We start from the raw sequence: 27,507 nt of genomic DNA, 5'->3' as shown, positions 1-27,507 counted from the left end.
AATAATTAATTAGAAATCACTGTGAATGGACTAATTCCCGTGCGTTAGTCAAGTGAAATAGATTCTAATTGTTTTTTTTTTTTAACTATTTCCTGGTTATCCGAAATTCACTAGATTTTGTAACTTATTTATTAGAATAAAATGTTAGTGGACTAATTTCCCTGTGTTAGTCATGTAAGCTAATCCTTGTTTTGAAAGCTAATCAGTTTTTGTTTATCCGTAATTCTCTTAATTTTACTCTTTTATCGGTAAATTACAAAAGTTGAAACGTGTATGCATATAATTAGGGAGTTGGTAAGATTCCAATTCTAATCGACAAGGACTATTTCCCTCGGCCTCGCCTCGGGAAACAGTTCTGGCCCTAGAATCAGGAAACATCCTAAGCATAAGTCAAAATATTTCTTTTGTTCTATAATTTGTAGAAGTAAATTAACAGGCAAAACTCAAAATTATTTAAAAAATTACTTTGCAAAAATGTTGTTATTTGCAAAATTAGAGATAATTTAAATGAATTATAAATAACTAACAGAAGACTGAAAATGGAATTAAGTCTAAATCTGTTTCATGAACCTAGGGCCAGGTCTCAGGATCATGAAACAAACTTTCAATTAAGTAAAATTTTCAATCGCCTATAAAATATTTATTAAATATGGATTTTATTTCCAAATAACAACAGCTGTGTGAAACAATATTTTAATTTTGGTCAGCTTAACTTCAACAACAATTTATTATAAAATAAAGATTTTTACTCAAGCTTCAGATGTTTCACAATTCTGGGACCTGGCCTTGGAAAACTGGAATCTTGCTACATGTAACTTCCTGTATGATATACTATAACTGCATAATATATTTTGTATGTAAAATTACTTTACTTTCACGTTATAAAATGTAATACGTGTAGATATAAAATTGCAGGTTCGTTAGGAGAGTTTACAACAACGCATGCCACAAACATTCACAATGCTGTTCTTGGCCCCTCTTACAACAAATTTGTGAGACCCTCTGACGTCACAAACATCAGCATTGAATTGGTCCTTTTCTCCCTGAATGACCTGGTAATTTCGTCAAAAACTATATTTCTATTCATATAAAAGTTTTGAGTTTTTATGAACTTATTATGAAAAAATTTCAAGTACCCGGCCTCAGGATTATGATTTAAGTCAAATTTTCAATTGCCTATAAAATATTTAATGATTATGGAAATTACTAGTATCTCTGAATTTGCAAATAACAACACCTGTGTGAAAAAATGTTGAAAAATATTTTAATTTTGGTCTGCTTAAATTATACAACATTTTTTTTTATAGAATAAAGATTTTTACTCAAGCTTAAGATGTTTCATGATCATGGGGCCTGGAATATTTTTCATATTTATTTTGTAGGACATGAAAAAACAAACAATGTTTACCTCCGGTTGGATGACAGTCGTACGTACTGTATTTAAATTTCTACCAATATGTCTAAATCATCTTTCTTGGTCCATAAAGATATTATGAAAAGGATGTTTTCCTCCTTTAAAAAAATTGAGGAAGCATCGTTGGATACTATATATTTATTATATAAATACGTTATTAGCAGATCCATTTTTGTATTAATTTTATATATGAAGCCAGAATTTGTCAAAAATCTTATAAGGAAAAAAAAACTTGCTGTGGCCCTCAACTCGACATTAAGATATATCGACGACGCATTGTCAATTAACGATGGTAATTTCCATTCTTATGTCAATACGATATATCCCGGATGAGCTTGAAGTAAAAGTTACCACATAGTCTGTCACGTCTGTTTCATATTTTTTTTTCTATTTTACTAATTTTTCAATCGTCAACTTTAATTCTAGGACTAGTTTGATATAAATTCATCGCCTGCATAGGGGTTTGTATCTCTCAGTTGATTTTATACACAAGAGCATGCTCTACGTACCAAACATATTCTAAAACAATACGTTATTGACAAACAAGTTGATGAATACAAGAATATCAGCAATCTTTTTATGGTGGAAAATGACCATGTCAGCATAACAATTCATCATTAAGTAAATGGACAGACTTTTTTCACACTAAATTTCTAATTCATACCTAATTTATCTTGGTCGTGCTGTTTTTCAAAAGAGGATTTTTAAATATATTTTTATGGACTTTGATAACTCAAATATTTATCCGTTATCTCCATCATCAAACATGTGTTAACATATTGAACATTTTCAGCTTCTCTCTCAATGATCTGAACCAATTTCAACCAAATTTGGGATACAGCATCTATGGGTGAATGGGGAACAAAAATTGTGAATTTCATGGTCCCCGCCCCCCCTGGGGACTGAGGGGTGGGGCCAAAACCACAAAAATTAATGAAATCTTTAAAAATCTTCTTCTTTACTCCTGGACATTTGTAGGCAAACTATTGGCATGAATGTAATGAGCATTGAGTCCTCTACCAAAATTGTGAAATTCATTTTTAAAATACTAGTTAAGGGCGGGGCTCTATAATTATATAGTGAAAATGCATTATTTCTTTGAATATCTTCTTCTCTGCTCCTGGGTATTAAATACTCTAACGAAGCACATAGTTATGATGAGCATGAGTGCCTCTTCCAGATTTGTGAATTTCATGGCCCCAGGGTCAGGGGTTCTACCAATTTAGGGCGGGGCTCTAAGATTATATAGTGAAAATGCATTATTTCTTTGAAAATCTTCTTCTCTGCTCCTGGGTATTTAATAAAAAATTAAGCACATCAGTCATTGATACAAGAGTATTTCCATTTGTAAATTTTATGGCCCCAGGGTCAGGGGTTTTGGTTTAGGGCGGGGCTCTATATTTATATAGTGAAAATGCATTTTTCTTTGAAAATCTTCTTCTCTGCTCACGTATAAAATACACTAACTAAGACATAAACTTATGTGGAGCAAGTTCTACAAAATTGTAATTTCATGGCCCCATAATAATGATGGTTCTGGTGTTAAGTCGGGGCTCTATTGATTATATATCACGGAAATACATTAAATTCTTTGTAAATATTTTTCTTTCTGACTGGGTTTTAAGCCAATGATCAAGTATATATATATATATTTATATAAAAAGGTGCATCTAGCAAAGTGGTTTTTAATGCATAAAATTTAAAGGGGGGGGGGGGTGGTGGTTACATATGAAAATAAATTAAATTTTCAAATCTGCTCTTTAATCAATATTTTATGATAAAATTCTTTGAATTTTGAAATATATGTACCTGGGTCAGTGGTTCCTTTGTGATACAACTGGATAAAGTGGAAGAACATTTTCTCTTTGTTACTCTGATCTACCTCTTATTAAGTAAATAAAGTAATTATGCTAAGTTAATAATTATGATAAGCAATGGTGCCTGGAAAATTGTAAATTGTGAATTTCATGGCCTCCGGTTTAAACACGAACCAAATTTAATTGTTTGAAAGTTGTTACACAATACTCAGGTGACCTATAAGGCCCGTGGGCCTCTTGTTAGTAATACTAAATTGATTCACCAGTTGATTCTATTCGCAAAATACATGCTTTACATACGAGCAATTTAAAAATTTTCTAAATCGAAGCAAGCTTGTCAGATAAGTTAATGTACAAAGAAATCAAGAGTCTAGTCAATAGTTCGCTAATCCTATCAATGATACATGGAACGTGCGGCAAATGAAATCAATCGCGATCGTTAATTCGAACGTAAATGACGCCTTTTTTTCTTAGTTAGCGATCGACAGGATATGCTTACTCCACCATGGCATCTGATCCCATCTCAGCTGATGTTTTTAGAGATCCGACTTTGCTCTGCTTTCAAATTTGTATTCTTTCACTAGATTCTTGAGCTTGATTTCTGTTATGGACAGGACGGCGGGCGCGACCGGTCAACAGGGCATGGTTACTCCTCCCAGGACCCTGATCCCCACCCGTCAAATTTCCGTCATCAATATTGTACGCTCTGATCCAAGAATTGTATTATTAATTTTATTAGATATTTTTTTGATTTCTGTTCGTTTTCATGTTGTTGTTTTTTTTATCTGAAGTCTCCCTGCTTCATCCATAATCCATCTTCCCGAGTCAAGAGTTTCTGATCCGCTCTGCTCGTGAAGTGGTGTCAGCGATACTTGGGAAGATGCATAATCTGCTTAGAGACAGAATCTTGATGATGTCGATATTAACATCTTTTGCTCGAGGGAGAAATAAATCATAAAAAAGGACTTTTTAAAAATCTGACTTTAAAAAAAACATGATAGCTCACCTAAATGACTTTCGTGAACTAATACATTTGTTATTTTCCCCACAACCTTTTTCTCTCAATGCAGGAGAATTTGCAAATGAAAATGAACTCTAAGGAGGCTGGGTGGTCTTCAAATAAACCATCAGACATAACTTTTTTAGATATGATATCTTAAGCTAACCATCATTTCGAAAAAAAAATTCATACATTTTAATTTTAAAATTTGAAGACTGTATATCTTTATGTGGAGTTTTTCTTAAAGAAGGTTAATATGGTCACAACCACCCAGCCCTCTTATGGTGATCTCTAACTTTTAGACATGGGAAGATCCTCGCCTGGTTTGGTCAAAAGCTTCAAACGGCGATATAGAATACATATACACTAAAAAGGACAATATATGGCGACCAGAACTTATCATTGACAACTCGTAAGTTTAGTTTTTAACTTAAAATTACAAATATCTTTTTTCCACTGTATTATAGATGGTCTTAATTCTTGCTTAAACTGCTACATCACAATTTAGTGACATATTCGACGTGGAAATTTCTCTTAAAAGCTTATTTGCAAATATTTTTATATTCTGTGCTTAATTCGGAAAACTCACTTTTATTTATTTGCAAGAGTTGGGGGCATGAGCCCAATCGGTCATGACGAAATATTCTTCAGAGTAAAGAATACTGGCGAGGTACACTGGGACCCTCCAGGACTTTTTATTTCCGTGTGATATTGACATTGCGTACTTTCCATTCGACTATCAAGTGTGTAAGATAGAAGTCTCTAGTTCTGCCTTCACAACAGAGGTACTGACTTTAAACAAAAGCCATGACAAGGTCAATACATAGAATTTCCACGAAAACGGGGAGTGGATCATACTCATCACGATAAGAGCATTTTAAAGAACATGGTGAGAAATTTTCCAAACTGGAGTTCCAGATTGTTTTCCAGCGGCGCCCAGGATTACCTGACCAACATTGTTTACCCTGTGATATGATTTCTCTGCTGTAAAACCTAAGTTTCCTCTTACCAACGGACTCCGGAGAGAAGATTTCCTACACGTTGACAGTTTTACTAGCTTTGGTGGTGATGCTATGATGGTGGGGGACAACATTTTATATCAAAACATACTCCTATCATAGGTAAACGTACTCATATCATAGGAACCCATACTCCTATCATAGGTAAACGTACTCAACATAGGTCAACATACTCCTATCATAGGTAAACGTACTCCTATCATAGGTAAACATACTCATATCATAGGTCACATATCCTATCATAGGTAAACATACTCCTATCATAGGTAAACATACACCTTCATAGGTGAACATACTCTTATCTTAGTCAACATACACCTATCATAGGTAAACACACTTATCAAAGTCAACATACACCTATCATAGGTAAACATACTCCTATCATAGGTAAACATACTCCTATCATAGGTCAACATACTCCTATCATAGGTCAACATACTCCTATCATAGGTAAACATACTCCTATCATAGGTCAACATACTCCTATCATAGGTCAACATACTCCTATCATAGGTAAACATACTCCTATCATAGGAACCCATACTCCTATCATAGGTAAATGTATTCATATCATAGGTCAACATACTCCTATCATAGGAACCCATACTCCTATCATAGGTCAACATACTCCTATCATAGGTCAACATACTCCTACAATGTATGATAGGTCAACATACTCCTATCATAGGTAAACGTACTCCTATCATAGGAACCCATACTCCTATCATAGGTAAACGTACTCCTATCATAGGTAAACGTACTCATATCATAGGTAAACGTACTCCTATCATAGGTAAACGTACTCATATCAGAGGTAAACATACTCCTATCATAGGAACCCATACTCCTATCATAGGTCAACATACTCCTATCATAGGTCAACATACTCATATCATAGGTCAACATACTCCTATCATAGGTCAACATACTTCTACAATGTATGATAGGTCAACATACTCCTATCATAGGTCAACATACTCCTATAATAGATAAACATACTCCTATCATAGGTCAACATACTGGTCAACATACACCTATCTTTAGCCAGTTAAGACTGAAGATATTATAATATAATTATAAAATACCATAAGTAGGTCACAGTGACCTACCTTTTGATTGAAATTTTCTGAGGACTAAAGATACATTAATTGACAACCTGAGATATTCAAAAGAAGGTCACCATGACCTACTTATTGGTCAACTCTGAAAACCCAAGATGCCATCATCTGAAAAAAGTTTGACGATTCTAAGCCAATTACCAGAGATAATTAAATATAGCTATCAAATGTCAAAAGTAGGTTACGGTGACCTACTTTTTGGTCGACGTTATCCAAAAACCCTAGATGCCTAAGCTGACAAAATTTGATGATTCTAAGCCAATAAGTACCTGAGATATTTAAATGTAGGTCACCCTGACCTACTTCTTGTTGGACATTCAATGAAACCCTAAGATGCCTCAACTGACAAAGTTTGATGATTCTGAGCCAATAAGTACCAGATATAATTAAATATAACCATAAAATGTCAAAAGTAGGTCACAGTGACCGACTTTTTGGTCGACATTCTCCAAAACCCAAGTTGCCTAAACTGATAAAGTTTGATGATTCTAAGCTAATACGTACCTGAGATATTCAAAAGTAGGTCACTGTGACCTACTTTTTGATCGACATTCTCCAAAAACCCAAGATGCCTCAACTGACAAAATTTGATGATTCTTAGCCAGTAAGTGTCTGAGATACTTAAACATAGCCATAAAATGTCTAAAGTAGGTCACTGTGACCTACTTTTTGGTCGACAATCTCTGAAAACCCAAGATGCATCAACTGACAAAGTTTGATGATTTTATGTCGATAAGTACCAGAGATACTTAATTATAGCCACAAAATGTCAAAAGTAGGTCACCATGACCTACTTTTTGGTCGCCACTCTCCGAAAACCAAATATGCATAGACTCACAAAGTTTGATGATTCTAAGCCAATTAATACCTAAAATACTTACATATAGCCATAAAATGTCAAAAGTAGGTCATCTTGACCTACATTTTGGTCGACATTTTTCAAAGACCCAAGATGCATCTACTGACCAAGTTTGATGATCCTAGGTCTGAAGGTAATCAAAATATGCGTTTTAAACAATTTGAAAACAAATGTCGGCAAAATTCAAAAAGTAGGTCACAGTGACCTACTTTTTCATAAATATGTTTTAAGGTCCCAAGATGCATCAAAGTACAAGATTTGATGATTCTAAACATCCCAGTGTCTGAAATAATGGGATTTAATGTTTTTAAGAAGATAAGTCATTAAGTTCAAAAAGTAGGTCAAATTGACCTACTTTTAAGTTGACATTGTTCGAGGATCCAAGATGCATCAACTGACAAAGTTTGATGATCATAGGCCTTAAAGTGTCCAAAATATGCCTTCAAATCAATTTGAAAACAAATCCCCGCAAAATTTAAAAAGTAGGTCACTGTGACCTACTTTTGAATTAACATGATGTGAAGTCGTAAGATGCATCAACTTACAAGATTTGATGATCCTAGTCCTTATAGTAAGCAAAATACATGTATACACGTTTTTATTAATTGTAAATTTAGGTCAACTTTGAAGTGACCTTGAGACCACGCCCTTTGCCCCAGGGTAATTCCCCGTGCAAATTTTAATCTTCGACATAGCCTGATCCTTGTATATAAGTTTGGTGAAAATCTGCCTGGTAGTTCTACAGAAGAAGATTTTTTAGCAACCAGTACTTATGGTTTTGTTTTCCTGATTATCTCCCCTTGTTTAAGGGTCCCAACCCTTATTTTAGTATAAATGGTAGCCCTTGGGCCTAGGATACCCTGTGACAAATTTGGTACTGATAGGCCAAGGGGTGGCCCATATTCTAAAAAGTTTACCCACATGGCACATATAGCCATAGCATTAGCTCTTTGAGCCTTTGGCTCAGAAGAGCTAAAAATCCTTAAATTTAAAAAAAAAATTGAGTAATTCACTACATTTCGTATTTGAAAAAGTCTCAGAACATATGTTTTCCTATGTCAAAGGCCATAAAGGTAACCTGAAAATCATTGGGTTCTCAAGTTTTGTTCACTTTTGACTTATCAAGAAAGGGAATCCAAAACAGTTTTGCAAGGACACTAGAATCATTAATGTGCTTATAGCTTGTGTTTTAGAAGTCCAGGGGTAAACATGATAATGAACACTGAAAAATAAATTCCAATAATTATTGGTCTCAAAATACTTGGGCAAAAGAGAAACAGAGACCGTAATATTTGCTAGTTTGGCTCTTATTTGCCCAAAATTTGGAAAAATAGTGTCAAAATCGCTTTTGACATTCTAGAGAAGCTGAAATTGTTCAAATGTTAAGGCATGACCAGGAATGCGTATAATACTAAAATGGGTGACAAAAAATGCAATACACTGTACATGTGCATTACCTGTGTGACTCTCGATAACCTAAATCTTGTAATTTGTTCACATATCTTAAGTGTGCTTTATAAATTTACTCTGAACATAATATGTAAATTTTATTTTGAACAGGAATTTACATATCTATAATACTGATGATGGCCGCCCTAGGTATATTCATCACAGTTTTAAACCTCCATCTCTGTCTCAAAACTGACCAATCAAACGTACCAAAATGGCTTCAACATTTCACATTCAGCGTGCTCCTCAAAATTAACTGCAAAAGCAAGAAGGTGAAAGACACGAAATTACACCAACTTGACACCAGAGAAGACAAAACGGAATTACCAGAAACCAATGAAGGAAGAAAATCACTGAAGCGTATGAGATATGGCTTACAACCTCTTGCAGTCCAGACGGAGTTAGAACTTCCATTCAAGTGTAAAGAAGTGTCTGTTTTTCTGGACTTTTTCTTCTTTTGTCTGTTCAGTATCATGAACTTCATTGTAACGGTGGTTTTGTTAGTTATCATAGCTGTATGTGATGTTCCTCCAGTCTGAAATCAAATCTCATTAATTTCTTCTCTTGCAATATAAACTGCTTAAGTTATTCACAGTTTATTTTAGTTTCTGTAGGGTTTTTTGTGTTTTTAGAAGATTAAAGCATCTGACATGAAATAAATATTTTGTTAACCACATAAACAAAATTGAGTGAAATCAGTTTTTTAATTCTTAATTTTCAGAAAAACAACAAATGACATGAAAACTTTTTGTATATGAAGACATGTAAATCAGTCATTTTAGTCACCAAGTGAAATCACTATGGACGTTTTTACACTACATTTTGTTCACCCCTTGCTAAGCTTTCTGCAGCATCAGTTGCCTGTACTTGGTAGAGAGAACGGTCCACCTGTTTTGCCATTGCTGTAGTGTATTCTGGTCCACCTTTACCCAGGGCACTGTGTACTGAGCTGGCTGGTCCCACCTTAATTAAATAAGTTGGAAGAAATGAATTCCCTAAATATTACTAAATTATCCAGGCAAGCTAAAAAGAACAATTTCACATTTTGTCATGTTTCATTTTTAAATAAAAAAGAAGCAGTAGTCAAATCTACGATATTGTAATTTTTTAAATAATTTCTCTCTATCAACTTGTGTTAAATACTGTAAAAGTGGAAATTTTGACGATGAGGAAACGTTGACAAAATTGATGAATTTCTAATAATCGTCAAAGTTTCCACTCGTCAACTTTCATATCACTGTTAAAGAGCACTATGAAATAATAGCAGATCGTCAGAGTTTCCACTTGCCATTTTTTTAAATATATACCAAAATCAAACTTTCATCCAGGGGATGACAAATCCCATTGCCCGACGCCCGGGGCTAGTGAATTTTAGGTGTGGGCAAGTGGAATTTTATCAACCACTTGCCCGCGGGCAAGTGATTTATCAAAAATAGAATTTATTTGTAGGCCATAAATTTAAAGCTTGGCATGGGGGCTTGCTCAGCATTTGTCTTCCTCCTTTTCAAAATATCTATAAATATAGAATTAGTTTATGGTAGGGCAAGCAAAAATTCAGGTAGGGCAAGTCAATTTTGACCATGTACTTGCCCTTGGACTAGTGCCTTAAAAATCTATTTGTCAGCCCCTGTTTCATCCCTTCAATATAACCACTTTAACTGTACTTTATGATTCTTTAATATTTTCTATCCTGTCATTTTCCATGTACATACATATTCCTGACAAGAACAGTGATGATTCTATGAATTGTCCAAAATATCGGAAATATTTTAGGCAGTCGAGGGGGTGCTGGTATAAGGGCTTTAGGGAGTCCTAAATAGGTTTAAGTAAGTGACAAATATTGAAGTTTAACAGTCCGTTTAACAACTGTTACATCCTGATAAACCATTGTTACAAAGTCTGAATCATGCATACGTTTGTGATTACATTTCCTGGAGATACCAAAAATCTGGATGACGCAGACTAGAACAAAACATGGACTAGACAATTGAATATACTTATGTAGACAGAAACGGACACAGATTGATGCAAAATTAGAAAGTATCAAAAATATTGGAAAATACTCATTTATATTGGCGTTTTGGGTTCAAAATAGCAGAATTCTGGCAAATGTCGGAAAAGAATCATCACTGCAAGAATCACCCTTCCATTCCTGCAGGGTATCTTACACAGTGTTACATACATATATTTCCCTGTACACACACACTCCTGACATAGACCTACCATTCCTGCAGTCTTTCTGACACAGTGTGACAGTCTGTGAGGGCTGCCCCCGTACGGTGAAGTCTCTGTTGTAGTACAGGTAAACTTCTCTCTAATAACGCCTTATCCTGCTCCCTCACTCTCTCACAAAGATCTGAAACATTTTAAAAAAACAAACCATTTTTCAGTATAATGCAAGTTACGCTCCCAACTACATATATATAAAATCAATTGAGCTTCCATCTATGTTATGTGATTACCACAATATTTTTTGCATCAATATCAGTTATTTTATTAGTTGTCCTTTATATCTGTAAGACTTTATAAGGACTGTTACCTGCAATCTGCTTAACTTTGTCCCCATCCTGTCCTTTCACATTCAGTGGGGAGGACTGTAGTTCTAGCTGATTTATCTTCCTTTTAAGTTCAATGCACTTCCACATCAACAGTTCAGGGGCCTAGACAGTTAAAGGGAAAGTACATTTTTAAAACAGCTTTGGAAAATTCAAAATAAGTCTTATGTTTCAGATCAAGTATTTTTGAAATATTTGATGTCCATGAGCCATTTGGCATTATTTTCAAGTTTCTTATGTCAAATGCGGCAAGTGTTACCATTATATAATTCTTCTATATTATAAAAACTAAAAGATATTGCAAACTTCTAATCCAGACCTTTAGTTTGTTCAATAAACCTTGCTTTAAGGTCATATCATCCCTGGTCATATACTAGTATCAGGCTATATATATTGTTTTACTGTAAGAGTCATGAGCGAGACTGAATTTGTCAACAAATATTGAAACACTTCTGCACAGAGACCAAGAATAATGTCATAAGAGCGTTGATCTCACGCAAGTAAAAGACAATTCATGGTAAATGTTGATTTAACCTGATAACGCCTGAATCCCAGATGTTGGAGAATGTGATGGATGGATTCCCTGGCTGTGTGTGGACTGGTCTGGTAGATGGACATGTCACTGACTGCTATTTTTAATGCCCTGTAGAGAACAATCATTATCATAAATTCATAATCAGTTCAGTTTTCAGAACCAAGGAAAATATAATATAATTTTAAAAAATTTTCTGACTTGAATTAAAGAGTAAACAATGCATACTAGCTAAAATGACTGACTGATTGTAAGATTAACATTACAATGCAAGAAAAATAATTTAAATTTTGAAATAAGAATGATCAAAAGTATAAATTTATATCCATTTTGTCATCTAGTTTTTACACTTGAATTGGTGTTATATCAAGTTTCTTGAGGTTACCGACACAAAAAAAAGTTTGAAACTAAAAATTTTAAAATAAAATTATATGAAGGCCTGGAAGGCAATAAAAATGACCAATCCTAGTTCTGACTGACCTGTCGGAGGAATCACAGAACAACAGCTGAGGGACATCCAGGGTAGAGAACTTCTCCACCTCTTTATTTACAAATCCATGAAGGTCATCTCTCAGAAGCTTTGTCTCCATAGGATGACTCTCTGATGACTTCTCTATGTACTTCAATATCTTAATTTAAAAAATTTGATTCATACTCATTTTTATATATTCTGTAGTTAACATTGATAAATGCTCATTTTTGTATATTCTTCAACAAAAATCTAAAATATCAAGTTTTGTGCTATTTAAGTACATGTATATGGCCAAGAGCTAACAATGAATTCACTTTATTGACCTCAACCAAATTTAAGAAAAGTTTCATGACTAAGTCCTTTTGCAAAAAATAATAATGATAATCATATGAAAAAAATCTTTGGCCCAAACCTTAGATCACAGGGAATTTAATCAAAAACCTAAGGCTCAGATGAGCTTAAATCATATCCTAAGGATTTTCTTACTTTATTTATGGTAAAAGATGATGCACAAGTATTTGCACTAGACTATCCTACCTCGTCCCTTTGAGATTCTAGGCGTGATTTTGCATTCATGTTTTGTCTGACAATGACTTGGATCAATTCTTGCTTCTTGTTCTGTAACAAAAAGATTAATTTCAACATTACTGCAACTTCTTCATCTATATATAATTCTGTTTTGACTCTCTAATCTGGATACAGGATTCAGGGTTGTTTCAGGAATTTGAAAAGAAGGGGGTGTTTAAAAAGTAGAAGGGGGTCTTGGGTTCTCCTTTTATTGGGAGTTTAGGAGGAATACCAAAATAACAGGGGAATTACATCATTATAGGCGGGGAAATTCCCCGGCCCCTAGGTCATAGGGACAACCCTGAGAATTACATATCCAAACACTCAAGCAGCTATGTCTCTGGATGGACACAAACTGCAGAGTATTTGTGAAATTAAATCCATTATCTGAATCCGTTTTCTTACCGCTATTTCTTTAAAATCTTGTATTTTATGATATTTCACAAAAAGAATTTCCTTCTCCCTCAATGCATCTGCAATATTTTCACGTAATAGCGTCGCCTCTTGTGATAAACATTGAAGTTTGGCTCGGTTTGCTGCTAGGTCCACCTCTAAATCTATCAAACTCCTGTCAATAGATAATTAAAGAACATTTCAGTTTTTTAATCAATATTTTAAAAACTCTTTCATAAGAGATCACACAATTTGGTGTTACTTATGTACATAATTATAGATCATGGTGTAATTAATAAACAAATGCATTCAAAAAATTGTGCAATCTTCTTTATCAGCCGACAAGTGTTATCAAAAATTAGCATATTTGCTTCAAAGCTTCCATATGTATTTTTTTAAAATCATGTATCAGTGTATACTTCAAGTAGTGGAATCAAGGTAAAGGGAGCCAAAGTATGTCAACCACAAAATTGAATATGTTTTCATTTCTCAAACTAATCAAAAAGATCTTTAAGCAATTGTCTAAGTTACCTTGAAACAAAAAGTACTAAACAGTGCCTACTGTGCGTGTTCTGGCACCTTATGGTGAACAAACCTTGCAAGATTAAGATCTCCGGAATTTCGGAACATTTTCTTCAGATGACTGTCTATCTTTGTGTTTAATTCCTCTAGCTGTTGATTATTTCTCCATGCACTGTTTAAATATTTCTCTGTTTCTATGAATCTTTTTACTTGATTCATTCGGTTTTCCTGTGAAAAAAACAAAAAGCATTTGTAGGTAATTAATTCAATGAAACAAGTGAGACTAAACTTCATTTCAATAACATTTCATTACTTTATACTTTATTTGGTATTCTGAATTTGACTTCATTGTTCATGAAACACCCAACTGACATCTGTAAAACATACTTTTCTGTTTACAGTCTGTACACATGTACAGTCGTTTGGCCAGTTCCGGACTTTGGCCAGTTCCGAATAATTAGTAATGTAAGGACTGATAATTAATAAATTCAACGGTGTAAAAATAAATTGTTTCTATGGTAAGAAGGCTTATTTATTAGTGTTTAAATTATGCGAAGTTTTGATTTTTTTACCCTCGGTTTGGTTTCGTAATGGTACTCGAAACAGTCGACATACTTTTACAACGCAACAAACGTGAATCACCGCGACGCGCAAGTCTGAAGAAAAACCTCTGTAGATTTATAAATTTTGCACATAAAACTACGTTCCAGGTATCAAAATTAAGTTTGATATGTACTCTTACATATACTAAAAACTTGTCAATAATAAATATTTAGAACACTGGTAGATATCGAAATATTTTCGTCTTCTTATTTTACCAGTTCCGAATACCCATTTTAAACACTTTTATAAATTCACTCTTCGTTGTTTTCTTTATTGTTAGCCTGATTTATTATATCCCCGCTTGTAAAACAGGAAGAATGGGGTATATATAGTAAAGGAATGTTTGTCCATCCACCCATCTTTATGTCTTTCCGTGCGTCTAGCTGTACGTCCGTCCGTCTGATATGCTCTAAGATATCCATTTCTTATCCGCAACCCCTCTTCTACCACTGAATGAAGTTTAATATAGCTTCACAGAATTTAATGAGTTTGTAATGAATCTTTGTTTAACAGTGCCAAAGAAAAACTATTTTATTTTTGGATCAGGCACATAATTTTGGCTCCCTGAGTAAAAACATAGATATAGCCACTCTTTGTAATTGAAAGGTTTATCCATCTCTAATCCTCAATTTCTCCTATACCACTGAATAATATTTCATGATACTTTCACAGATTCTTGATTTCATTGTGACATGAACTTTAATTTTGCTTTTTGGTCTGACACTAATTTCGGGTCTCCCAGAGCAAAACATGGAATTTGTCTTAAATAATCATAAAGAAGGTGTGGGGTATCATTAAAATGAGCTCAGTGCCCATAGTACCTCTAGTTTCTCTTCAACCTTTGGAAATATAAATGATATATTGGTAAGAAATTAATTTAACTTTTCTTAGGCATGCCAATGGATAACATCCGGGACGTATATTTTTTAATTTAGGGTTGAATTGAATAAGAATCTCTGGGCTATCCGGAACTCGTCGGCTTATTCGTAACTGGTAAAAATGACACCTATGGTAACTTGAGAAATAAATTTTTTTAAAGGCAGGATAATTTTTTATGAAACAATATTTGATTCCACAAGTCTTCGAACTACCTTGACAAAACACTTAAATTTTGAAATAATGTCTAGTATATTTATAGTTCAGCCGAATCGGTTTCTTATTCGGAACTGGCCAAACAACTGTATACTATTCTCTTTTGCCACAGTATACTTTTCACTCATTAGAACTTAAAAGTTTACTTAGATTCATGAAGGACCGATTTACGATACAGAATATTGAGACCCGTGACACTTTACCTCCAGCAGCTGATGAACACTCTGTAGCAATGAGGGAGATTTAGAAAGGTCTGTCAGCTCCCCAGAATTCTCATACTTAAATCTGAAACATCAAACTCACTTAATTAAGGAACATGGTGAAGTGGTAGTTGATATTCTTTTTTAACATTTTTCAATCTGATTTATACATTGGTACATTGTATCAATCTGTAAGTACTTGTTTCCCAAATAACAACGTACTTTGTTAGATTTTTTTTTGATTACAATAAACCATCAAAATCTACCTTAGTTTTTCAGCATCTTTTCTAATGTCAACTTTTGAAGCCTGGTCTCTCATGTTGAATGCTGCATTCTGGGTATTGGTAACTAAGGCATTATAAATCTGCTGCACAGAGTGGTCAGAAAATGTTTCCTCCATATACTTCCACAGTAACTGCTTCTTCTGATGACTGGAAAAAAATATTTTAGATATTAGGTCTTCATTTCTACTGGTTAGTGGTATAGGTCATATACATGCATGTATAACACCCTTTGACTTCAGTGCTATAACATGAGTTCTAAACTTTTGTAAAAAAAAAAAATGCACATCATGAACATTTAATGCATGAGTAAATGAATTTTTTTTACTGGTTTAGAATCATTTGTGAAATTCAACTGAATTTTAACCTTAAGAGGTTGGTCACTAGTTGTGACATTTTTGAACTTTTGTAAATTAAAACACAAGAAATATAATATTTCCCAAGAATAAAACTTAAGATACATACAAATATTTTGTATGAAGTAAATAGTAGTGAAATTTCAAAAATGGCAACAAATATCACAAGCAAAAATGGATGCGTGACAAACTGACTTATTTTTAAAAAGATTTTTAAGCCATTATATTTGATAAAAAAATTCAAATAATATATATGTTGATACTTACAAAACATTTTTATCTGTACCAAATTCTCCCTGCAAGGCACCAAGAAGGAATTTCCCAATATATTCACATGTCTTTCTTACATCTCTCTAAGAAAGTTAATTTGTCAATACATGTTAATCTTTATGGGTTTTGTTTACCTGTCCAATACTAATAAGTTCTCCATTAATTACTTTCCATGAACAATTTATTGTACATCAATACAGCATCTTATTAAGCAGTGATTGTAAATGTGATTTACAGGTATATGCAACTCAAAGGGCATTTAAAGTCTGGTCACTTGAGCTCAGGTCTGCTGCTTGGCAGATTGTCAAGAAAATATAGGTCAGATGCAGCATCTGCAGCAATTCTGAAAGTGTGCATTCCTATTTACATTTCATATAAAAGTTAAGTCATGTAGGGCTCATAGATTCTTGGAAAATAAACAAGAGGCCCAAGGGCCTTGAATCGCTCTTCTGATAAATTATACAATCTATACTAAGACCCAAGATGCATCAACTGACAAAGTTTGATGATTCTTAGCTAGTAAGGGCTGAAGATATTTAAATTTAACTATAAAATACTATAAGTAGGTCATGGTGACCTACTTTTTGATTGAAATTTTCTGAGGACACAAGATGCATTAATTGACAAAGATTGATGATTCTAAGCCAATAAGTACTTGAAATATTCAAAAGTGGGTCACAGTGACCTACTTATTGGTCAACATTCTTCGAAAACCCAAGGTGCATAAACTGACAAAGTTTGACAATTCTAAGCCAATAAGTACCCTAGAATACTTAAATATAGCCATAAATTAATGTCATAAGTAGGTCACAGTGACCTATATTTTGATCATCATTCTCCGAGAACCCAAGATGCATCAATAACAAAGTTTGATGATTTTAAACCAATAAGTACCCGAAATACCTCAATATAGCCATAAAATGACAAAAGTAGGTCACTGTGACCTACTTTTTGACCTACTTTTTGGTCGACATTCTCCGAAAACCCGAAAACCCAAGATGCATCGAATGGCAAAGTTTGTTGATTCTAAGCCAACAAGTACCTGAGATACTAAAATATAGCCATAAAATGTCAAAAGTAGGTCACTGTGACCTACTTTTTGGTCGTTAGTCTCCAAAAACCCAAGATGCATCAACTGACAAATTTTAATGATTCTAATCCAATTGGTACCCGGGATACTTAAATCTAGCCATAAAATGTCGAAAGTAGGTCACAGTGACCTACTTTTTGGTCAACATGCTACTAAAACCTAAGATTCATCAAATGACAAAATTTGATGATTCTAAACCAATTAGTACCTGAGATACATAAAACTAGCCATAAAATGTCAAAAATAGGTCACTGTGACCTACTTTTTGGTCGACATGCCCCGAAAACCCAAGATGCATCGCATAACAAAGTTTGATGATTCTAAGCCAATAAGTACCTGAGATACTAAAATATAGCCATAAAATGTCAAAAGTAGGTCACTGTGACCTACTTTTTGGTCGTTAGTCTCCGAAAACCCAAGATGCATCAACTGACAAATTTTAATGATTCTAATCCAATTGGTACCCGAGATACTTAAATCTAGCAATAAAATGTCTGAAGTAGGTCATAGTGACCTACTTTTTGGTCGACATTTTCTGATGACCAAAGATGCATCAACTGACAAAATTTTATGATCATAGGTCTAATAGTATTCGAAATATGCCTTTTAAAACAATTTGAAAACAAATGCTTGCAAAGTTAAAAAAGTAGGTCACAGTGACCTACTTTTTGGTAAATATGTTTTAAGGCCTCTAGATGCATCAACTCACAAGATTTGGTGATTCTAAACCTCTCCGTGTCTGAAATAATGGGATTAAATGTTTTAGAAAAGATTAGCCATAAAATTCAAAAAGTAGGTCACGATGACCTACTTTTAAGTTGATGTTGTTTGTGGACCCAAGATGCACCAACTGACAAAGTTTTATGATCATACGCCTTAAAGTGTTCAAAATATGCCTCCAAATCAATTTGAAAACAAAAGCCCGTAAAATTTAAAAAGTAGGTCACCATGACCTACTTTTGTATTAACATGATGTCAAGTCCTGAGATGCATCAACTTACAAGATTTGATGATCCTAGTCTTAATAGTAAGCAAAATATCAACGTTTTTAATAAGTGTAAATTTTGGTCAACTTTGAAGTGACCTTGAGACCACGCCCTTTGCCCCAGGGTCATGCCTTGAACAATTTTTAATCTTCAACATATCTCGACCCTTGTATGTAAGTTTGGTGAAAATCTGCCTGGTGGTTCTGGAGAAAAAGATTTTTTAGCAACCAGTACTTTTGGTTTTATTTTCGTGATTATCTCCCCTTGTTTTAAGGTCCAACCCCTAATTTTAGTATAAATGGTAGCCCTTGGGCCAAGGATACTCTGTGGCAAATTTGACAATAATTGGCCAAGGGGTTCTTGAGTTATGGCCCATATTCTAAAAAGTTAACGCACACCGCACACCGCACAAATGGCCATAGCATTATCTCTTTGAGCCTTTGGCTCAGAAGAGCTAAACATAGGTAATCAGAGATCACAGAGCTCACCTCAACGAATGTTGTCTTTAAGTAAGGCAAAGTCACACAATTAATCGACAAAAAGTGTACATTCCAAAAATGAAAATATTTAAGCAATTTTGACCTGATACTTTGAAATAGACCTACATAAACAATTTAAACTAGTTCTTCTTCATGAAAATGTAATCAAAATCCAGCATCTGAAGCAAATTTGAGAATTTTCATCTCTTGATGAACACTTTAACCTGTTCACTCAACCGCAAAATGTAGGTCAGATTCAGCATCCGAAGCAAGCCCGGTAGTGCACATCCTTAGATGTATCATCCATGCAAGTTTGGTCAACATAGGGCTAAAAGTTACTTGGAAATGAAACCTACACCAAAAACTTTAACCTGTTCACTCAACCGCAAAATGTAGGTCAGATTCAGCATCCGAAGCAAGCCCGGTAGTATGCATCCTTAGATGTATCATCCATGCAAATTTGGTCAACATAGGTTTCATAGTTACTTGGAAATGAAACCTACACCAAAAACTTTAACCTGTTCACTCAACCGGAAAATGTAGGTCAGATTCAGCATCCGAAGCAAGCCCGGTAGTATGCATCCTTAGATGTATCATCCATGCAAGTTTGGTCAACATAGGGCTTATAGTTACTTGGAAATGAGACCTGCACCAAAAACTTTAACCTGTTCACTCTACCGGAAAATGTAGGTCAGATTCAGCATCCGAAGCAAGCCCGGTAGTATCCATCCTTAGATGTATCATCCATGCAAGTTTGGTCAACGTAGGGCTTATAGTTACTTGGAAATGAGACCTGCACCAAAAACTTAAACCTGTTCACTCAACCGGAAAATGTAGGTCAGATTCAGCATCTGAAGCAAGCCCGGTAGTATGCATCCTTAGATGTATCATCCATACAAGTTTGGTCAACGTAGGGCTTATAGTTACTTGGAAATGAAACCTGCACCAAAAACTTAAACCTGTTCACTCAACCGGAAAATGTAGGTCAGATTCAGCATCCGAAGCAAGCCCGGTAGTATCCATCCTTAGATGTATCATCCATGCAAGTTTGGTCAACATGGGGATTATAGTTACTTGGAAATGAAACCTACACCAAAAACTGCACCAAAAATGTTAACCTGCTCCAAAAACATTAACCTGGTCATTCCTTTGCAGAAATTGCAGCATCTGAAACTTTGACTGGTACAATGAAACACACTATAACCATCTTCCATGCATGTCTAATCAATATAGGACATAGAAGTACTTAAAAAGAAAACTGCTCCAAAAAACTTAACCTTAACCTGGGACGCCGACGCCGAGACCGACGCCGACACCGACGCCGAGGGTATTACATAAGCTCCCCAAACTTCGTTGAGGTGAGCTAAAAATGCACAGAATACTTTGTAATGCTAAGGATGATGATATATATTAAGCTCTAAATATGTCTCAGTGAGCCAAAAACTACTGGTATTGAAGAATGTTCATCGTTTATTGAAAAGACTGTACGGATGAATTTACATGGAACTGTTTAATCCTTAGTTCCTCATACTCACACTACATTTACTCTCCAGACCTGAGGACAGTCCACTCTGATCATCGTCAGTAGAGCTCTTCTTACGGGAATAGTATTCCTCATCTTCTGTGGTTTTCCTGACATACAAAGATCAAGTTTATCTTACATGCCAAACCTACACAACTGAAGAATTTTCATTTACCTTTCTTAGCAGCTCATTTATTAAGTATTGTAAAATGAAACAACAAGGGAGAATAGTTTTTCTCTTTTTTTAAACTTTAAAATCACAGTTTCAAGTAATTATGAACAAGAAAAATTTAACCAAAAATAGGAAAATTTCAATTTACGTACTTGGCTCTTTTAGTGATAACAGTCATCTTTTTTGTCATTTGATTTGTGTATTCCTCGAACTCCCTGGCCATCCTATCACACTGTGATGAGTAAGTCTTCAGTAGGGCACACTTCCTCCTGGTGTTTGAAACCAAGTCTGTTTTCATTTGACAATCCTTATCTGTTCAAATAAAAGATTAAAATTCATTTTTTCCCCATACATATTAATTCCAAAAGGCTGACTTTGTCATTGAGAGGCAATATAAAAAATTAAACATCTGATTAGAAAATGATTTACAAATACTGCCTCTTGTCCAGGATTACATAAATTTACATATACTGACCAGTGTCCAGAATTTCCTGCTCCATTCTACAGAGGTCATTCTCCAAGTGAGAGATGTCTTTCAGAGCTGCAGTGATCTCCCCTGTAAATTGAACTCTCCTATCTAGGAGACTTTGTCTTGGCTCATCCAGTTTTTCCTCAGACTTGTACTTGACTTTGTATTGTTTTGGTTTTGCCCCCTTTCTTTTCATTTGTTAAGTATTATATCTGAGAGTTCTGTCTTTTGCATTATTTAATCATACCATTTATAAAAAGATAAATGGCATGTTTTGTCTGCAGTCAAGTTTATAGTTCTAAATGCAGTGTTTCAGATACATGTATCATACAATTTTTTTTAAATACAACTTATATTTTCATGTTGTATGATAATACTGATTTCCAAGATAGAAAAGGATACAATGCAATATTGCCTTTCACTTTTCTTACAGTCCTATAAAATAAAAAAAAAATATTATTGAGACATAATGTGCATTACAATGTATCATATCCTTTTTATTTTCCTTCATGATAGCAAGGAATAAAATAATCATTGGTAAGATAACTTGATATATATTAAGTGGTTAATTTTCTATTCAGTATAATGCATTTCATTAAGGCAGCTGATAAACTTACTGTGCAGAGTGAACATTTTCTATTATAAACTTCCAGATGTCTTTCTGTGGCCCTTTACAAATCCTAAACAGAAATCAGAACCATGTTAGTTTTACCAGTCATTTCTCTGTACTCATCTTAAAACACTACATTTTATCAATTTTATACAGATTGAGTTCAACATTTTCAAATCAGAGCTACTGTCGTTTTATTTTATAATACCAACTCTGTAAATATTAGGTAATATCAACAGCTGAACCCACTCTTTTTCAGAAATCAAATTTATTATTGCCAGAAACAAATTTAAGGCACATAACAAACTTAACAGAATACCAGTTTAAAGATGTTTTTAGTTACTGTTACCATTAGATACAAGGTAGACCATATATTTTCACAGATTAGCTAAAAAGAGTGACTTACTCTTTGAAGTTTTCAGCTGTAGGAATGGGGGTGTTGGCATGGACTCCTTGGGGGCTGAACAGCATCTCCTGGACAGTCCAAGTATGAAGTCGTTTGGCAATATCATCTTCTTGTTTGACTGACATGGTGTATTTCTTCTAGATTCCAATGCCTCACTGCATACATTGAAAAGAAATATACTAAAATTAATACATGAAGCGTCAGCTAATTATTAAAATTCACAAAAAGGCTTATTTGATGATACTGTATACAGGGAAATTTTTGCCACCGTTTATTTTTTATACGATCATTATTGAGGTTTTTTTCCAACTGTAATTAGTTAAAATTTTGACAATAGAAATTAGAGATGTTTCAAAGAGGAAACGACATTCACAAGAATCAGAGTAACTTTGTGACAGCAACACGAAATCTAAGCTCTGACTTTTTCTCTGCTTAGGCATAAGCATTGTTCATTCTAACACAAACTAAGAGAAATAATTTTAGCATTATTAATATTTATTTAATGCAGATGATTTTAAGATGACCAGACTCTTGCATTTAACAATGTACTATGGAAGTCTTTTTACCAACTCCAGCATTGACCTCAGGGATTGCTAAAATTTATAAAGCTGAAAAAGTTTTTTTTTTTAACACTGCATGCAATGGTGCTCTTGCGTGTTGATTTGAAATTAATTAATAAGATCAGAGACATATAAAACCATTTGAGTTTCCATTTGGGTTCCATTTGGGTCCATTTGGGTAAATCGACGCACCCGTGAAAATATGGTACATTGTTCATCATAAAAGTGAACAAAATATTGACGAAAAATCAAGTGAGAGGTTCAATCTTATCAGAGACATATAAAACCATAACATAACTTGGGGCAGTTTACGCTTTATAAACCGCGAACCATATTTTCACGGGTGCGTCGATTTACCCAAATGGACCCAAATGGACCAAAATGGAAACTCAAATGGACCCACATGGAAATCAAATGGAGCCAAATAGAATATAAAATATATATATTATATCGTATTCTCAAGATTTTACTTATTTAAAATATAGAAAATAATGAAATTGAAACAAAAAGAGAGTATTTTAATATCATTATTTTCTTCAAGTGTATTTTTAAAAATGCGATTTAATTCTATTTGTAATAACGATTGAACATACTTGAATACAAAACTAAAGTATTTGATATTTTTATGGCCATAGGAACAGATGGGGGAGGGGGGGGACATGCCACCCCCCACCCACCCCTACCCCCAAATAATTTTGCCGGTATATAGAATACTATAAAAAATTCATGTTTCAAAATACATTATTAGAGATTAATAATCTTTAAAAAATCATGTGTAACTGTAAGTTCATTTATTTTCATCATTTAAATAAGTATTAAGGACAGACGAGACGTTCCTTAATAATAGATAAATTTTTCTAGGAGTTTGTCATTGAAGTATTGCTATTTAAACATGTTTACTCACAAAAAATTGAGGTACCTTACCAGGCATTTCTGCAAGATACCAGGGGTAGTTTTTCTTATATTGTCCTTTTCCATTTTCAAATGTTTAAGTGTTTGGATTTTTTTAAAAACATTTAGAAACTGGTTTAGAAATCAGAATGTTATCAAAATGTTGAATATTTTTCATATATTACGAAGATATACAAAACAGATTTTGAGGAACGTCTCTTCTGACCTTAAAATACGATAATACATATTTAATATTCCATTTGATTTCCATTAGGGTCCATTTGTGTTTCCATTTGGGTCCATTTGATTTCCATTTGGGTAAATCGACGCTGATTTTCACCCAAATTTCAGGAGCACAAAAGACAAATAAAGCAAAAAGTAGGTAAACATAGCTACCTGGATAAGGTTTAAATAGGTACATGACGACCTGGGACAAGTTGGGAATTTTTAATAAAAATGATGTTTTTTTAAAAACTATTTTAAACTAAACTTCATAACCTTGAACAAACTAAATTTTCCTGTAACAAAACCAACCCATTCAACATGTTCAAATTGCAGCCGCGAAGATTTTTTCTCCTGCCAAATCTTCGTTCCATCAGTCAGCTGATGCAAGTTTTACTAAAAGTCTTTAATAAAGTATTATGTGAAATGTAAAAGATGCCATCTTAGTCAACAATCACCTTAAATATAAAGAGTAATAATCATCATTGTAACATCTTAAAGGTTCTTATAATTCATCAAATATTACAACAACTTTCTGAAAAATAGCAAATAGATTTTTTTTTAAACTTATGCTAGACAGCCCTTTACATTTAGATATATTATATCTTATAGGTCAATGTTTATAATAAATAAAACATTAGTTATTTCTATTTTCATAGTTATTTGATAAGCCTATATATTAAGGCCTTCATGGCACTTTTTAGTGACATGAATTTTTATGGTTATAAACTTTAGCATTCAGCATGTCTATCTCTGCTTATATTTTTAATTGTCTAATAATATCATTTTATGTTCTAGAAGACATCATTTAAATTCCAAAAATGTCTTTTTTACATTTTTTAAAATACAAAAACACAATTCTATTAATTTTTTTAACAAATTTTAAAGAATTGCACATAAAGTTTTGTTTCAATTTTTATATTTTATTTGGTTTTATCAAACCTGATCAATATTATACATATATATTTCAGCAAAGAAATCATACCAAGGTTGCCTGAATGCGTCACAACATAACAAATTCCCAATTTTTTACGCAATGCGCTTTCTGTCAGATATACAAAACAGATTTTGCAAAAACGTCTCTTTACATGACCTTAAAGTAACCATAATTTCTGATTTAATATTCCATTTGATTTCCATTTGTTTCCATTTGGAAATCCATTTTTGTTTTTCCTTTTTAGTTTCATAAGTATTCAATCTGATTAAAGTCAGTGCTTCTTAGGATTTGGGTCCCATCTCGCCTTAACTGTGAAATTTAGCATTCCCATTTTCACCCAAATTTCAGGAGCACAAAAGACAAATATATTTAAAAAGTAGGTAAAAATAGCTACCTGGATAAGGTATAAATAGGTACATGTAATTTCCATTATGTTAAATATAAAAATTACAAAATAAGAATATATAAAACAGTTCTATGGTTAGTACTTTTAACTTTTTCCTACTTGTATTGGAAATGGGAACACAGACCTGTTCAAGAGCAAAATGAAGTTTAAGGATTTTTTTTTAAAATTTTTCTTACCTGCTTATCCACAAACAATCACCTCATATAATTAATAAATTATGGCACTAAAGAACAAACTAAAGCGTTTGTGCAATGAATACAAAGTAAAGTCTACGCATAAGGATCATTAGATGTAAAGTCAAACGAAGACTCTCAAAAATGCCGCCATATTGGAACAAACCTGTTTTGAATTTTGAACCCGATTTCTCGTACATTGAGCCCGAACTTCTGCGACCCATCTGTACAAACCTTGTGAAGATGCCGTCAAGGGAAAGAAGAAAGAAAAAAAGATAACAAGGTCATACTGAAAGATTTAGATATATAGTTTTTCTGAATCAGGAAAGATATAATCGCAGAAGTTAGTCAAATTAGGTGGACCCATTTAGGTTTATATGGTTAGTAATAACTGAATGATAAAATTTTCTTGACAAGGGCATGGGAAATAAATTCAACTTATTTTAAAGGTTCCTATAATTCATCAAATATTACGAGAGTTTTGCGGAAAAAAATAGCAAATAGATTTTTTTTTAAACTTATGACGGTAATATGTTCGTCCCTTTACATTTAGATATATTATATCTTATAGGTCAATGTTTATAATAAATAAAACATTAGTTATTTCTATTTTCATAGTTACTTGATAAGCCAAAGATCATAAACTTAATTTAACAGAACTTGACTTTTTACTTGTGACATGAATTTTTATGGTTATAATTGCCTTTATCCCTTGTGAGGGTTATCTCTCTTAGCCGAGAATAGATTGACCTTAATGCATGCTAATTATATCATTTTATGTTCTGCAAGTTCAGCATTTACTCTCCTGTCTTTAAAAACAATTCTTTTCATTCTAGGACATCTCTGACTTAAAATGAATGAAAAATCCAATTCAATTTATTTTTTTTTCATTTGAATTGGGTCTACATGAGCGGATTAAAAGCATATCTTATTTTAATTAGGTTTTTGAAACTGGTATGGTTTTATCAAACCTGATCAATATTATACATATATATTTCAGCAAAGAAATCATTTAGCTAATTAATTTTTTTAGCAATGCGTCACAACATAACAAATTCCCAATTTTTTACGCAATGCGCTTTCTGTCAGGTAACCAAAAGCTCTCATTTGCAAATGGATGTTTCGTCAAAGCGCTACCTACATGTATCAGTTTACATCTAGTAACCATCCAATTTCTGATTAGACCTAAATAATAACCTCCGACACCCAAATGTCCTCATTGAAAATTTTTTTTAAACACATTGTCTGAAATACTTGAAGATTTTTTTATTTTCCTTTTTAGTTTCATAAGTATTCAATCTGATTAAAGTCAGTGCTTCTTAGGATTTGTTCCCATCTCGCCTTAACTGTGAAATTTAGCATTCCCATTTCGCCTTAGTAAGTTCTGAGATGAATTAAGGTGATGAAGATCTAATATATTTAGTATAAAGTATTTTTAAAAAAAATACTTGGTATTACATGTATATTATTTCATTCACTGCATTCATTAATTTCCATTAACTGTTAAATTCAATCTAAAAATTACAAAATAAGAATATTCATAAATACTATAATTCCCATTTCGCCTTAGTACTTTTAACTTTTTCCTACTTGTATTTCACAGTTAAGGCGAAATGGGAACACAACCTTCTTAGAACTCTACATTTAGTATATACGATTAAAATGGAAGATTTTATTTTAATTAATTTTTCATTATTCTTATTCAATTTTTCTGATACAGACTTGCAATAGACACACGTTCTCGGCATGGAATGTACATGTAGGTGCCAAATACTATATGTACAGTATATTCGGATGTCCGTACATATAGTATGCACGTTCAAATTGTTTTCATGGTTTGTCACTTTGCACAGCAAGTTCAATAATTGTTCCCCGCTTTCGCAAAAACGAGGGGACATTAAATCTCATTTGTCTGTCCGTCCGTCAGTCTGTCTGTACGTCACAAAAATTTTAACCTTGCCCATAACTTTTGATTTAGTGGAGTTATGACTTTCATATTTGACATGTGTTTTCCTTGTGACAAGACCTTTCTTTGGGTACCACCAAATTTGACCTTGACGTTGGA

At 33.5% G+C, this 27,507-nt stretch overlaps 1 protein-coding gene and 1 pseudogene across 1 annotated transcript; one reads left to right on the top strand and one right to left on the bottom strand.

Annotated features, from left to right (window-relative positions):
- Positions 1 to 905: 905 nt before the first annotated feature.
- LOC134246570 (neuronal acetylcholine receptor subunit alpha-6-like) lies at positions 906 to 9,316 on the top strand (annotated as a pseudogene).
- A 45-nt stretch (positions 9,317 to 9,361) lies between these two features.
- LOC134246567 (uncharacterized) lies at positions 9,362 to 25,598 on the bottom strand. Its single transcript, XM_062728960.1, has 18 exons — positions 25,446 to 25,598; positions 22,254 to 22,408; positions 21,855 to 21,917; positions 21,640 to 21,672; positions 21,244 to 21,425; positions 20,921 to 21,080; positions 20,610 to 20,706; positions 16,517 to 16,602; positions 15,879 to 16,043; positions 15,616 to 15,697; positions 13,791 to 13,945; positions 13,208 to 13,370; positions 12,773 to 12,853; positions 12,244 to 12,392; positions 11,766 to 11,874; positions 11,216 to 11,336; positions 10,900 to 11,032; positions 9,362 to 9,639 (listed from the first exon to the last, which is right to left on the bottom strand). Exons 2-18 carry the CDS (start codon positions 22,376 to 22,378, stop codon positions 9,513 to 9,515), a joined length of 2,031 nt encoding a protein of 676 aa, XP_062584944.1. The 5' UTR covers positions 22,379 to 22,408; positions 25,446 to 25,598; the 3' UTR covers positions 9,362 to 9,512.
- Between the last annotated feature and the right edge of the window lie 1,909 nt (positions 25,599 to 27,507).

The sequence above is a fragment of the Saccostrea cucullata genome, unplaced genomic scaffold (assembly GCF_032062105.1).
Source record: "Saccostrea cucullata isolate Sc308-1 unplaced genomic scaffold, CSIRO_AGI_Scuc_v1 ctg29, whole genome shotgun sequence".
NCBI lineage: Eukaryota > Metazoa > Mollusca > Bivalvia > Ostreida > Ostreidae > Saccostrea > Saccostrea cuccullata.
Note: the sequence above shows the minus strand (reverse complement) of the source record. Positions and strands in the feature narration are given on the sequence as shown.

Coding starts and splice junctions, on each gene's coding strand:
- LOC134246567 (XM_062728960.1), bottom strand. CDS start 22,378: ATGTCAGTCAAACAAGAAGATGATATTGCCAAACGACTTCATACTTGG. Junction 21,918..22,253: donor ACAGCTGAAAACTTCAAAGA/GTAAGTCACTCT, acceptor ATTTCTGTTTAG/GATTTGTAAAGGGCCACAGA. Junction 15,698..15,878: donor AAAGATGCTGAAAAACTAAG/GTAGATTTTGAT, acceptor TTGATGTTTCAG/ATTTAAGTATGAGAATTCTG.